At 55.3% G+C, this 13,124-nt stretch overlaps 2 protein-coding genes and 1 long non-coding RNA gene across 4 annotated transcripts; 1 reads left to right on the forward strand and 2 right to left on the reverse strand.

Moving 5' to 3' along the window:
• Positions 1-2,245: 2,245 nt before the first annotated feature.
• Positions 2,246-6,237, forward strand: PEAK3 (PEAK family member 3). Of its 2 annotated transcripts, XM_014260068.2 has the most exons (4): positions 2,246-2,453; positions 3,074-3,201; positions 3,522-4,171; positions 4,643-6,237. In XM_014260068.2, exons 1-4 carry the CDS (start codon positions 2,257-2,259, stop codon positions 5,642-5,644), a joined length of 1,977 nt encoding a protein of 658 aa, XP_014115543.2. In that variant the 5' UTR covers positions 2,246-2,256; the 3' UTR covers positions 5,645-6,237. The 2 variants fall into 2 exon arrangements, with proteins under 2 accessions (XP_014115543.2, XP_014115545.2); XM_014260070.2 differs by lacking the exon at positions 3,074-3,201 and having other exon boundaries at positions 2,300-2,453.
• A 2,479-nt stretch (positions 6,238-8,716) lies between these two features.
• OAZ1 (ornithine decarboxylase antizyme 1) lies at positions 8,717-12,530 on the reverse strand. Its single transcript, NM_001289876.1, is given in 5 exon segments — positions 8,717-9,247; positions 9,352-9,437; positions 9,954-10,126; positions 10,235-10,380; positions 12,338-12,530. Coding segments are annotated over 5 exon segments (651 nt in total). The 5' UTR covers positions 12,454-12,530; the 3' UTR covers positions 8,717-9,116.
• Positions 11,248-12,321, reverse strand: LOC106628622 (uncharacterized). The gene is made up of 2 exons (XR_001332031.2): positions 11,647-12,321; positions 11,248-11,339 (listed from the first exon to the last, which is right to left on the reverse strand). It is a non-coding gene; the product is annotated as an uncharacterized LOC106628622 (long non-coding RNA).
• Positions 12,531-13,124: the final 594 nt, after the last annotated feature.

Genomic DNA, 13,124 nt, shown 5'->3' on the forward strand with positions numbered 1-13,124 from the left:
AGGGTCGAGGTTACAGCTCCTGCCTGTGCCCGGGGCTGTGGGGCACAGGAGCCAGGACTGAGCCCCCTGCTCCTTTTGGGGTGAGCTGCAGGATGGAGATGCTGAGGGAGCACCCAGGTGGGTTTGGTGCCCCCAGGATCTCCCCAGCCTGTCCTGAGCCGGGCATGGAGCATCCCCACAGCACCCACGGGCTGCTGAACAGTGTCATGGGGAAAAAAAAAAAATCAGCAAAAAATAAAGACAATTAGAAAACTGCAGTTTTCCAGCAGCTGCATTTAGAGATCCTGTCTCCCACTGGGAAGAGAAACCAATTTCCTTACAAACCAAAAAAGCTGGAGCTAAGAAAAGCTTCTTTGCATCAGCCCCCCAAATCCAGGGGGAAAATGGCTCAGCAGCTCCTGGACCAGAGTCTGCAAATGCCATCAGTGCCACCAAGGCCATCAGGGCCATGTCCTGGAGCAGATTTATCCACCTGGAACAGGCAGCAGAGCCCACCAAAGGATTCAGGGATGCTCCATGGTTTGGAGAATTAAATCAGCATTTTGCACAGTCCTTCACAGGTTGGCAACAGGAAACGATTGTCCTTGTTAAGGGCTTGGGTGGCTTTTAAACTTGGCATTCTCCCTGGCTGTAATAAGACAACCGAGGAATCTCACAGCTAAAAGACAGCTCCTGGCTGCCCCTCTTTCCCTGGCCACTTCTCTCCAGCTTGGCAGAATCACAGCAATGGCAGGAATTCTGTAATTTTATTCCTAACATTTTCTGGTACTTCTTAAAGGTCATTTTGTTCGTTATGGAAAAAAAAAGTGATGCTCCTAACAAATTTCTTCCCTGTGAGGGTGGGCAGGGTGCCCAGAGCAGCTGTGGCTGCCCCTGGATCCCTGGCAGTGCCCAAGGCCAGGCTGGACGGGGCTTGGAGCAGCCTGGGATGGTGGAAGGTGTCCCTGCCATGGCAGGGGTGGCACTGGATGGGCTTTGAGGTCCCTTCCCACTCAAACCAGTTTGGGTTGCTGGTGCAGTGTGGGGTGGATGGTGCAGGTTGTGCCCTCCCAGAGCCCTGCACCTCCTCCCTGCGCTGGATCCAAGCATGACTCAGCCCCACACGGTTTTTTATCAGCTCTCACACACAGCCTCAGCACCCAGAAACGGCCCCAGCCACAGATCAACAGCCACAACCCTCGGCTGGCCTGGGAAATATGGAAATAAACACACTTTATGTTTTACATAACATAAACACAGGAAGGGAACTGTGGGCTCCTCACGGGGGAGGCTGCAGGGTCACAGCACCCACCGAGCCCATCCCAGCCCCCCAAAACCCTGCAGGGGTGCCTGGATCCAGGGTCCTGCTGTCCTGGTTGGCCTCAAGCAGTGACATTTTCCACTTTGCTCATGGAAACTCACATCTCCCAAAGCCTGCTCATCCCAACCTCGATGCTCCCAGGAGAAATTCCTGCAGCTGTCCTGCTGCTGCCTTCCCCCAGCACCCACAGTGGCACCACTGATGACTCAAGGAATGAATAGAAGGGAGGAAATATTGAAATATTTGGGGTTTAGAGTGTTTTAGAGTGTTTAGAGTGTTTAGAGTCACTTTTTAGTGACTTCATCCTAGAGGGGACAGACACCAATGGGAGAATTTTTTCCAGCAACTGAGCTGGGTCACTTGGTGCTCTTTGAGCATCTGCAAAGCTCTGGGAGACAAAAACAAAAAGGTATTTCCCAGTGGCTGGGCTCCTCTCATGCAATGGCTGCAGGAAATCCCAACAAAAAGACAGATCCCAGACCAAAGAATATTCTAAACTGGAAGAGAACCACAGGGATCCTCAAGCCCAACTCTTACAGGAATTGAACCTACAACCTCATTTCATGGAAGAAAATGAAAATATTCCTCCCTGCCAACCCACCCAGAGTAACAACCCAGAGGAAGGGGAATTAATTCTGTGATGTGAGGGGGGTTTTTGGGGGCAATCCCCTCCTCAGAGCAGCTGCCACCCTTAAATGCATCCCTAGAGCAATCCAGGAAGGAGGAGCAGCCTGGAGCTCCACGAGGGGCTCGGGGACACAAATCCACAGGTGGCACCGGCGGTGACAAAGTGACCTCAGCCGGGGCTGGAGCTTTGCCAGGGGGCTCAGGGAGCTCCGGGGGCTGCGGGGGAGCGAGGCCAAACCCCGGCTTCCTTCAGCCGAGCACGGAACAGGTTTTGAAAGCACATCCTGCCCTGGGCGCAGCGCCTTGCGCAAGGAGAGTCTGAGCGCACCATGGGCAGCGCCAGGATGGGCCGGGATGGGCAGCGGGAGCTGCTGAGGGACCGGGATGTGCAACTGGAGCTGCTGAGGGACCGGGATGTGAAGCTGGAGCTGCTGAGGGACCAGGATGTGCAGCTGGAGCTGCTGAGGGACCGGGATGTGCAGCTGGAGCCCCGTGGGACCCCCCCGCTGCCAGGGACAGCGCACAGGTAACGAGGGGTTCCCAAAGGGGGCCCGGGAAGGATTTGCCCAGCTTTGTGCTGTGCCCAGGGGACACAGGGGTCTGAGTAGAGGCACAGCCCGGAGTTCCTCAGCCCCTGCTGTCCTCAGCAGAACGGGGAGGTTTAGAGAAAGCCATCGTGGTTTTGGTACCGCCGGTGGCAGCAAACAGAGCCCAGTGCCAGGACAGGGAAATGAAACCCAGCGGCTCCATCCCAGAGCCCTCCTCCTTCGGGCTCCCTCTGCTCCCTCCCCATGCCCCGACCCCCGTCGTGTCCCCCACACCTGGCTGGGGGTGTTAAAGGCTTTTCCTGCTCTTGTCCCACACCTCTACCAGCACTGTGTCCTCCTCGGGGTCACCCCGCAGGACCACAGGTCACACATGGCTGTGTCCCATGCGGGTGGGAACCAGCGCCTGTGGAGCCCCTGGGCCAGCTCCCACCCCCAGGATTTCCCAGTGCGGCAACTGGAGTCACTGGGCCACCAAAATCCCCGTGCTTCTCCCCAGAACCCCTCCGACAAAGCTCCCCAGGCCACTGCTTCCCCTTTTCTCCGTGCTGTTCCTCTGAGCCGGCAGCGAAGGGGTGACGCTGCCCCCGGCTCCGTGCAGGGCCAGCTCCGCGCTCCGCAGCGCCAGCCTGGAGCCGGCTGTCCCCGGAGCGGCCACTGCCATGCCGGACACACCGGGGGGCTGCCCCCCTCGGCCCCCCAACCCAGCCCTCATCTACAGCAACGTGGGTGAGTGATGTCCTGGCCCCACTGTGCTCCTGCCTGGCGAGGTGTCACTCGGACAGTGGCACGAGCTCCTTTGCTGTCCCTGTCCTCCCCCCGTGTCACCCCTCTGGCTGGTTTTGGGTGTGGCTTTGGGTTTGGAAATATGCAGGGGGGCAAAGAACAATGGGCTGTACTCCCATCCCAATCCCATCCCAATCCCATCCCAATCCCAATCCCATCCCAATCCCAATCCCATCCCAATCCCAATCCCAATCCCAATCCCAATCCCCATCCCCATCCCACTCTCTTCTCCGCCCCTGTCACGTCTGTCCCTCCCTCCCCAGGAGAGCTGCGGGCCCACCTCGTCCCCCGCAAGGCCAGCCGAGGGGAAGGCGCTGGGAGAGCCCTCCCTCAGCCCGACCCGGACCCCCGGCCGCCCCCACTGCCCAAAAAGCAGCTCCAGCGAGCCGAGTCCCTCCCGGAGCCGGGATCATCCCACCGCTGCCACGGCGACCCTGAGCCACGGGCTGGCAGCATCCTCTACAGCATCCCCCCAGCCCAGCTGCGGCACGGGGAGGGGGCTCCCCCGCGGCACGGACCCTCCTGGGCACCCAAGAAACCCCTCAGCAAATCCCAAAGCCTGGGGGAGCCGCTGGCCCGAAGCAGCCCCCAGCAAGCCCCATCACCCAGCTTGAAGGAGGTGACATTTGGGACAGTGGACGGGGAGCTGGGGCAGCTCCTGGAGAGCCCGGCCGGGATCTGTGGGGTGGTTTTGGGGTGCCAGGAGGCCTCCCTGGCCCGGCTCTCGACTCACATGCTGGAGGAGCTGGTGGGGCCCGAGGAGAGGCAGCAGCTGCTGGAGGCAGAGCTGGCAGGGAAGCGCTGGGCAGCGCTCCGGGTCCTGCACCCCCAGCCCTACTGCCAGAGCGGGGACGCCTGGTACTTCAGGGTGGGCTTCACCTTCGAGCACAGCCAGCTGCAGCTGGCAGCCAAGGTAAGGGGGAATCGGGGCAAAAGCCCTGGGTGGTGCAGAGGGAGCCAGGAGATCCAGGAGCATTGGCTTTTCCAAAGAACACGACACTGGGGCCACTTCCCCTTTCTGCACCCACTTCTGCATTTGCTGCTGGCGGGGGCTGGGTGATGAGGGGGACAGTTCCCGTGGGAACAAGGGACACGCCAAAAACGTGGCGACATGTCCTGGTAACTCAGCCAGAGGGGCCAGCACATGCAAAGGAGAGGCTGGGGCAGAGCTGGCTGCCCAGGAGAGCAGGATGAGACCCCAGCCCATCTGGGGACTGCACCACCCCTCATGTCCCAGCTCTTGCCCAAAGCCATCCTGGCTCCGTTCCTGGGTCCAGAGGGTGCAGGGATCCAGCACCATGTGTGGATCAGAGCAGGGCTGGTGGCCCTGAGCTGCCAGGGTGGTCCAGCCCAGGACAAGGCTCTGTCCTGTGTGTCCCTGCAGGTCCCCAAGCCGTGCTGCTCCAGCCTGGGGGTGCAGAGCTCCCTGGGGACGCACTGCAGCCTCCAGCGCCTGCTCGGCCGCTTCACCGACCGCCTCCCTCAGGAGCTGGTGCTCCCAGGAATCCCTGGAAAACAGAGCCAGGGCCCTTCCAGAGAGGAACCAGCGTGTCCTGCCCCCCGGCCTGTCCTGCAGGTGCTCCTTTGTGCCGAGGTTCCCCAGCAGACCCTGGCAGATTTTGTGAAGGGCTCCCACGCTTTGCACAGGACCAGCCCCGGGCACTACGAACGCCTGGGCTGCCTCCTGCTCCTGCAGCTCTGCATGGGGCTGGAGCACCTCCGGGGGCAGAACGTGGCCCAGGGGGACCTCTGCCCCGAGAACTTGCTGCTGGTGCAGTGCCCATGTCCCTCCTGGAGCCAGCAGGGCCAGAAGGAACCGCTGGGACTGTCTCTTCCACGGCTGCTCATCAGCAGCTTCTTCAAGGTGCAAGAGAAGCAAAGACCTTGTTCCAGCAGCCAGGAGCAGGACTGGAGCCAGGGTCTCACTGCACCCTCCCCTCCAGCAGCAGCTGAGCTGAATGTGGGCAGGCTGATCTATCAGATCTTGCACGTGGACATCTCCCTGGAGAACATTTTGGACTTCAGAAACAAAAGGCTTCCCGAAATCCCCTCGCTGTCCATCTACTCGGCGGGACTGAAGCGCTTGGCCACGCTGCTCCTGCACAGGGATCCTCACCAGAGGGTGTCCATCGAGCAGGCCAGGGGCATCCTGCAGGTGCTGCTCTGGGGGCCCCGCCAGGAGCTCTTTGCCAGGAGCAGGAAGAGCCTCGCTCTGCTCAGGAGCTGGCTGGAGGTCAAGAGGGCTCTGCTGCTCCTGAGGTTTGCGGAGAACACGGCTGGGGCCAGGCTCAGCCCCGGCCTGGAGGAGTGGCTGTGCTGCCAGTACTTCCAGGGGGTCACTGAACACACCCTTTACCAAGTGACCCAGGTGCTCTACGCTCCCTAAACCAACCTCCAGTGCAGCCTACCCAAAGCTCTCCTCAAAGCCAAGAGCTCGCCAGGGCCTGGGCAAACCTGTCCCTGCTCATGGCAGGGGAGTTGAAGCTAAATTATTTTTCGGTCCTTTCAGCACAAATCATTCCATGAAATCCACCAGCTCCTGAGAAATCCCAGCAGGTCCTCCCTGGGAAAGCTCTGCAAAGCTAAACCCACTCCCCCCACAACCCATCAATGATGAAGTTGGGATCAACAAACACAGGGTGTGGTTTTTTACCCTCAATTTTTGTTTGGTACTCCAAGTCTGGTTTATCAGAACATCTGAGGAAAGGCAGCTGGATGGGAGCACCAAGCACCAATTTAGTGGTTGATAATCCCGAGTTTATGGGGTTCAGACTTTGCACAAAACCCCCTCAAGAGCCTTTTTGCAGCCACCAGTTTTTTGCTGTTTTAAATATCACTCAAAGCCACCCATCACAGCTCACCTTTCTCAGCAAAGGAGAAACAACAACTCCTTCAGCCTGTGCTTCCCTGAGACAATTTGTGGCAGTCACAAATAAAAATTACATTTTAAAGGGAAAAATACAGCTTCAATAAAACCTGGAGCTGAGCCTGTCAAACACTTGTCCTTTATGTGCTTGCCAGCGTTACACACTCCAGGAATGGATCCAGAGGGAAACACAAAGCCAAACTGCCCTGCCTGGTGGTGATTACCCAGAACAGCCTCCACGGGCTCTGGTGAACAGCTCAGGTGAGTTCATGGGCTCCAAGGCAGGGCTGTGGCATCAACTCCTGGCTGTGAAACACTTGGCAACACGTGGGACCCAGACCCCAAATTCATGTGGATGCCAAGGGACCAGCATGGTGAAGGTTCTGCTCAGGTCATTTAAATTATTCCTCAGCAATTATTAATCCACTCAGACTGGGTACCAGGAAAAATTCCTTCACTGAAAGAGTGATCAGGCATCAGCACAGGCTGCCCAGGGCAGTGCTGGAGTCACCATTCCTGGAAGACTTCAAACAACGTGTGGATGTGGCATTTGGGGACATGGTTTAGTGGTGATGGGGTAATGTCAGACTCAATTTTAGGAGGCTTTTCCAACCTAAACAATTCCATAATTGAGTGACTCCATCACCTGACAGCAGCAGGGCTGTGCACACAGTGGGACAGAGCCTCCCCACAGCTCCTGTGGCTCCCCAGGTGGTCACCAGAGCCTGGGGCATGGCTGGAGTGGAGGATTCCTCCCTCCTAGGAGTCCCTGAGCTCCAAAAACCAAAAATAATGCAGAGCTGGAACCCTCTCAAGCTGCAGAGAGCATCTCAGTCCCAGCTCTCTGGTTGGTTTGCTCCCACCTGGAGCAGCACCCCAATCCTCCAGTGCAGCCTCCGTGCCCAGGCTGGGCCCCACTGACCCTGGCACAAAAGTGGGGTTCACATCTCGTTCCAGGCTCTCAGGCCAGCACTGGGGGCCCTGGGAGGGCCCAGCCCCGCTGTCCCTGTCTCTCCTGCAGTATTTGCCATGGCTACCAGAGCACAGTAAAGGCCGTGACACAGCCCCTCATGCAGGGAGACAAAGGCAAACAGCTCCTATGGCTCCTGCAGGCCCAGCCCAGCCTGGCTGGCAGATCCACAGCAGCCCTGTTCTGATTTCCAGAGTGGGTGACCCCCTCCTCTCCTGCCAGGAGTATCCAAATTCAGCAAAACATCCCATGGAGGCAGAGACAGGCACTTTCCACACAGAGAGCAGAGCATGGCACTGGTACCACGCTGCAGAGGAAAATGGATTTTTCCAGATAACCAGCACAGGAAGTTCAGACCTGTGCCAGCCTGTCGAGCAAAACAAGGACACCCACCCCTGGTCATGTCACCACAGTGAAATCTTGGAATATCCTGAGCTGTGAGGGACCCCCAGGGATGATCAGTGCAGCCCCTGGCCCTGCCCAGACCCCCCAACAAGCCCACCCTGAGCATCCCTGAGAGCGCTGTCCAAACGCTCCTGGAGCTCTGGCAGCCTTGGGGCCGGGCCCATTCCCTGGGGAGCCTGGGCAGTGCCAGCAGCCTCGGGGTGAAGAACCTTGCCCTGAGATCCATCCCAAACCTCCCCCAGCTCAGTTTTGTTCAGTTTCCCAGAGTCCTGTCACTAACCTTCCAAAAATCCCTCCGGGAGGAGCAAAACTGTGGGGCCAGGAGAGAATTGGGAAGAGCCAATTAAAGAGCCCAGCAAGATCCCCCAATCTGCACCACATCACTGCTCACACACCCACAGGCTACTCTGTGCTGCATCCCCGAGTTTCAGGGAATATTTCAGTGTATTCCATGGGATTCCAGCACTGCTGAGCCAAGGGATGGGCTCTGGGGGAAGCTTTATGCCCTCACACAGTTCACAGCACTCACATCTCCTAGGGCCCCACTCAGGGACTTCTACCCACACCCAGCAGAACCTCGTGAAATAAACCCAGCCCAGGGATTCCCTGCTCCAAGGTTTTATAAAGATTCATCAGCTCCAGCAGTGCCAAACAAGCCTGCAAGTACCAAAAACCATGGAAATACCACACTTTAAATCTCAGCCCCTTTGGAGACTTACTTGTAACTTCAGTTCAAGGTTTGTTAATTCCAGCACCACAAGGAGCTCTTTCCCCTTCTGCTCACCATCCTGAACACCAAGGGGCATCTGTGGAGCCCGAGCACAGCCCCCTCCTCACCCTTCAACCACAATCTGCCCCCACAAGAAGCCTGCCCAGCCTCAGTGACACCACTGACCTTCCCAGCTCACAATTCCTGGAGTCACCCTGCACACACTGGAAAGGCTGCACTTACGGGGACACTGAAATTCCAGGTATTCAAGTTGCGTATTTGGTATTTAAAGCAGCCATGGGCTGAGGTGATCGCATTCCACTTGAGACTTCCCAACCAAATCACACTCTGAATACCCTACAAAACACTGGCAGAGCAGGGAAGCACTGGTCCTAATTGCCACACCTGCTAATTATTCATTAGAAGTAGACTTTTCCAGGATTGCTGGATTATTCCAAGCCCTGTCAGAGCACATCCATGAGTTCCAGTCAAGCAAAGAACGAGCAAAGCCTTTCCACACCTGCAACTTTAATGGTTGGGGCAGTTCCAGAGACACCTCTTCAAGAGTGCAAGTCTTTAAACAGCTTAAAACCAGCAATGAAAAGTAAAATATAAATTTTTATTTAGAATTAAAGCAAATACTTCAGTATCACAAACACAATATTAAACTTCAAGAAATATACTGCTAAATTTGGAGGGAGCATTTATTTTTGCACAACCACAACATGCGCACAAAATCCAGAGAAAGATGTGGAGTCTGAAATTTTCAACATCTCACCACCAAAGCAGCTGGGTCACACAAAGTTTCGTACAAGAGTTAAGATAGACTGGAATAAGATGTTGACAAAATTTCTACAGAATCATCTTTATAGACAACAAGAAAGCTCTAAAGAGGCAAACATTGCAATCTAATCTTCTTCTGCTGAGTCTCTTTCAAACGTGTAGGCCATGAAGCAAGCATCTGGTCTCTTGGGGACAAGGGGATGCCCTGGTCTCACAATCTCAAAGCCCAAAAAGCTGAAAGTACGGAGCAGTGCAGCTAGAAAATAAAGGAGACAGGTTTCACCCATGGGATACTGGAAAAAAAAAACTTAAATTGCCACCAAGTCATTTTGTGTCTCTGGAGGTACAGGGAACACCCACCTCTGTCATCTCTGTTCTTGTGGAAACAGATGAATACGTGCTCAACTCGGAGCTGTTCTTCAGCAAACTCGAGAAGAACTGCAAAACTGCAAGAGAAACACCAGGGGTTCAGTGTCTGTGGAACAGGAAATGTCCTGGGATGGGAGGGACCCACAGGGATCATCCTGGCCCTGCACAGGCACAACAATCCCACCCTCAGCATTGTCCCAACGCTCTGGCAGCAAGTGCTTCTTCAGAGAGACTTAGCAAGGCCCTGAGAGCCAATCCAGACAGGAATCCCTAAGGATTCCCCCCAGGCTGGAGCCTCACACCACCAGATCCCTGAACCCCAGGCAGAACTCAAGGGCAGGAGTCCTCAGTGGCACAGAAAGTGTTGGTGACACAGCCAAGGAGCTGCAGTGACAGATTCCAACCAGCCTGGAATTCTCAGTGCCTAAAAAATCCCAGACCTTGGGCTGGTTCTGCCTGCAGCCCTGAAACCAGGCTCACAAGAGAGCCTCAAGTACCAAAATTAAAAGCTTTCAAAATACAAAGAGCAAAGTGTTCTCCCACCCCACTGAGAGGGCTCACGTTAATCCACAGTCAAGTTTTCCCTGGCCCACCTGTCCTTGCTCCCCTCAGGCAGAGCACCACTGGGAATTTCAATGTAGAGGTTGCTGTTGTTCAGCACTGCTCTCCAACTGATGTGTTTGGCATCTGTAAGCCTTGACTGGACATTGAGAATTCTTGTCCTGTTGTTAGGTGTTAGTTCTTCTGTGACATTCAGCCTATTATCCTGAAGCAGGGAGAAAGGCAGAGTTATTTTTCCATTCATTTTTGAAGCAGGGATTGAGCCAGGGAATGCTGTCATGCTCACCACGAGCTGTTTGTTCCCCATACTCACCGAATAAAATAAATTAGCTGAAAGATTGTGATCCCTCTGACTATTCCCTCGCCCACCTGGGATCTTCAGGGGTGGGTGAGGGACATCAGGAGCACCACCGAGGCCCCGGACCCAGGTTACTACAGCAATTGAAGGGAACCCTGGAACTGAAAAGAGAGCATGGTTAGACAAGCAGGGAGGCTTGGACAAAGCCCTGGGACTTCCAGGATTTAAACTGTTAAAAACAAAACAAACCTAGGCCACAGGACTCCTCCCACTTACAGTGGGAGGACAAAGGAAGCTCCACACCAGGGGCAGGGACAGTGCCCAGGGAGCTGCCACTGCAGTATTTTGGGTGAAGACTCATTTGGAGATGGAAAATACTCTGGTTGAGTGAGCCAGGTGTGTTTCTGTGCCAGGGCAGGCCTGATCTGACCTCACAGAAGAACCTTTCTGCAGCAATGTGCTGTTTTCTGCCCTCCTTGTTCTCAGGCAGCACAAACCCCCAGCCCAGCAGGGCAGGGATCACTTTTCCCTGGGATATTCACTACCAGACCTTCCCAGCTCGAGGCCAGGCAATTCCAGGGAATCATCTCCACCTCCAGTATTTTCAGCTTGAGCTGAAGCCACACCTGAATCTCCGCAAAAACCTCCAAAAACACCTCCAAACCTCTTCCCACTGAATTCCTCAGAGCGATGCCACAACGCTCAGCACTGGACGAGAAATAAACTGTATTTTTGATGATGTGGGGAATATGTTTAAGTTTCTCCCCATCCTTTTCAAGGCTGTTTTCACTCCTCCCGTGGCAGAGCAGCGCTGGCCCCTCCCTCTGCACCATCCTTCACCCGCAGGCTCCACTCTTGAGTTGCGTCATCTCAGCAGATGCAGCAATCGAGGCCCTTGGGGGAATTTTCACAATCGTCCTGTCTCCGGGTGCCAGCAGCAGCCACTGCAGCCATTTGCAAATCCGAATAAACAGCTACAAAATAATCCACCATTTTGCACACTTCGCACCCGAGTTACGGGGTTTGGATTGGTTTGGGGTTTTTTTCCCCTTTTTTTTTGTTTTTTTTTTTGTTGTTTAATGAGCTTGAAACTTGTGATGAATAATCCGTATTAGAAAGGCTGGGAATAGGCAGAGAGGTTAAATATTATGTACTGGAAGGTAAACTATATTTAGATTTTAATGTGAAGCAAGCACAACAATTACGAAGTTTTATTAAAAATAAAAAAATCTACGCTAATTGAATGCGTTATTTTAATTGAGTCTCCATTATTTTAAGCTCTTTGAAAAAGACATTTTTCTTTAGTACAAATATTATTTATTTTTATCTGAGAATAACTGTGAACTATACATTTCTAATTTCCCTTACAAATAAACCTTTAAAAACCTTTTCCAAAGGTGTGCTGTGACAATTTAAAACATTTTCACCTTTCTGCCCAAGAAGGTGGTGCAGAAGGAAGGTTTGCAGCCACAAATATGTTTTAGTGATGTTTACGTGCACTTGGGGAGAAAAAAAACCATCTTTAGCTCGCAGTTAAATATAAAAACGGTTAAAAAACTCCTTCCACAGTTTATACACGAGGTGGAAAGGGCAAATTGATGTCCTGAGCATCCACCACTCCACACCAGCCACTTTAATTCAGATATTTTCTTTCTTCCCAGCACCTGGGGGGTGTTTAATCTTTCGGTTGAGTTTTTTAACCAACACCTCTCATAACACTCTTATCCTCGATTAGTTTTGCGGAGTATCCAGGGTTACATAAGGGGATAACAGCCTTCAATCCTTCGATATCTTTGCCTAATTGTTGTTCTCCCCTCGGGCGCCCCCCCTCCCCAGCACGGTTCCTGCCCCAGCCTCTCCCAGCCCGGGGGGGCCCTCGGGGGTCCCTCCAAGGCCGGGACAGCTCTGGGGCCTCAAAAACACCTTTTTTTGTGATTTTTCCACCCTCCCCTACCCCCTTTCCCCGCGCGGCGGGGGCCGGGCCGCCCCTCCCCCTCTGGCCACGCAGCGCCCCCCGCCCCTCTCCGGCCACCAGGGAGGCGACAACGAGGATGAGGAAGAGGAAGGAGACAGCGAGTGCTCAGCGGTGCGAGGTTGAGGGAGGCCGCGGCGCCTCACCTGCTCTGTCCGGTACTGAGGCTCAGCACAGCGGGCATGATGGTGCTTTTATTCCCCTCTTTCTCTCTAGCGAAGCAGTGGCTGTTGAGTATCCGTTGCAGGGAGGATTTCACCATCCGGCCGCTCTGGTCCGAACCCCGAAACCCTCCGCCGCCTCCACCCCCTCTCCTCAGGCGCAGCTACACAAAATGGCAGCGGCGGCCGCAGTGCCTCCTTATATACCCGCTCTCTGCCACGCCCCCTCATAGACCACGCCCCTCAGCGCGCGCCGCGCCCTCCCACGGGGAGACTGCTCCTATTGAACAGTTTAGGTGTCTATTAGATTATCTCGCTGCCTATTGGCTGAGCGGAGCGCGGGGGCGGGACATCTGCTGGGGGGTGCCGCACGGGAGGCGGGAGGTAGCCGCGAGTGATTGGCTGCGCGCGCCGCGGGTGGGCGGGGCCTGGCGGGGCACCGGCCGGCGGGCGCCCCGCAACCCCTCACTGCCCTCGGAGCCACCGGTTCGAGTCCCGCGCCCGCGCCCCGCCCGGCTGAGGTAACCGGGGGGGCCGGGGGAGGAGCGGGGTGCGAGGGAGCACAGGGAGGGAGAGACGTGAAGAGTCATGGAAAGAGATGGAAAAACACGGACAGACCCGTAGGGTGCAGCCCTGGGGCTGGAAACAGCGGAGGGGCGGCAGCAGGACCCCCTGTGGGACCCCCAGGGGTATCGCCGCCCTCAGAGCTTCTCACAAAGCTCGGTGCTGAGGGAAACTTGTAATTAAAAACTAATAATAAACCCCCCACAAG

Source organism: Pseudopodoces humilis, chromosome 28 (genome assembly GCF_049639895.1).
Source record: "Pseudopodoces humilis isolate 2021_Gansu_Grassland_sample_001 chromosome 28, ASM4963989v1, whole genome shotgun sequence".
NCBI lineage: Eukaryota > Metazoa > Chordata > Aves > Passeriformes > Paridae > Pseudopodoces > Pseudopodoces humilis.

Bases quoted from the DNA above. Each gene is read 5' to 3' on its own strand.
- PEAK3 (XM_014260068.2), top strand. From the start codon at position 2,257: ATGGGCAGCGCCAGGATGGGCCGGGATGGGCAGCGGGAGCTGCTGAGG. The intron at 2,454-3,073 runs GTAACGAGGGGT...GGCTCCGTGCAG, and splicing joins CTGCCAGGGACAGCGCACAG to GGCCAGCTCCGCGCTCCGCA. The intron at 4,172-4,642 runs GTAAGGGGGAAT...GTGTCCCTGCAG, and splicing joins AGCTGCAGCTGGCAGCCAAG to GTCCCCAAGCCGTGCTGCTC.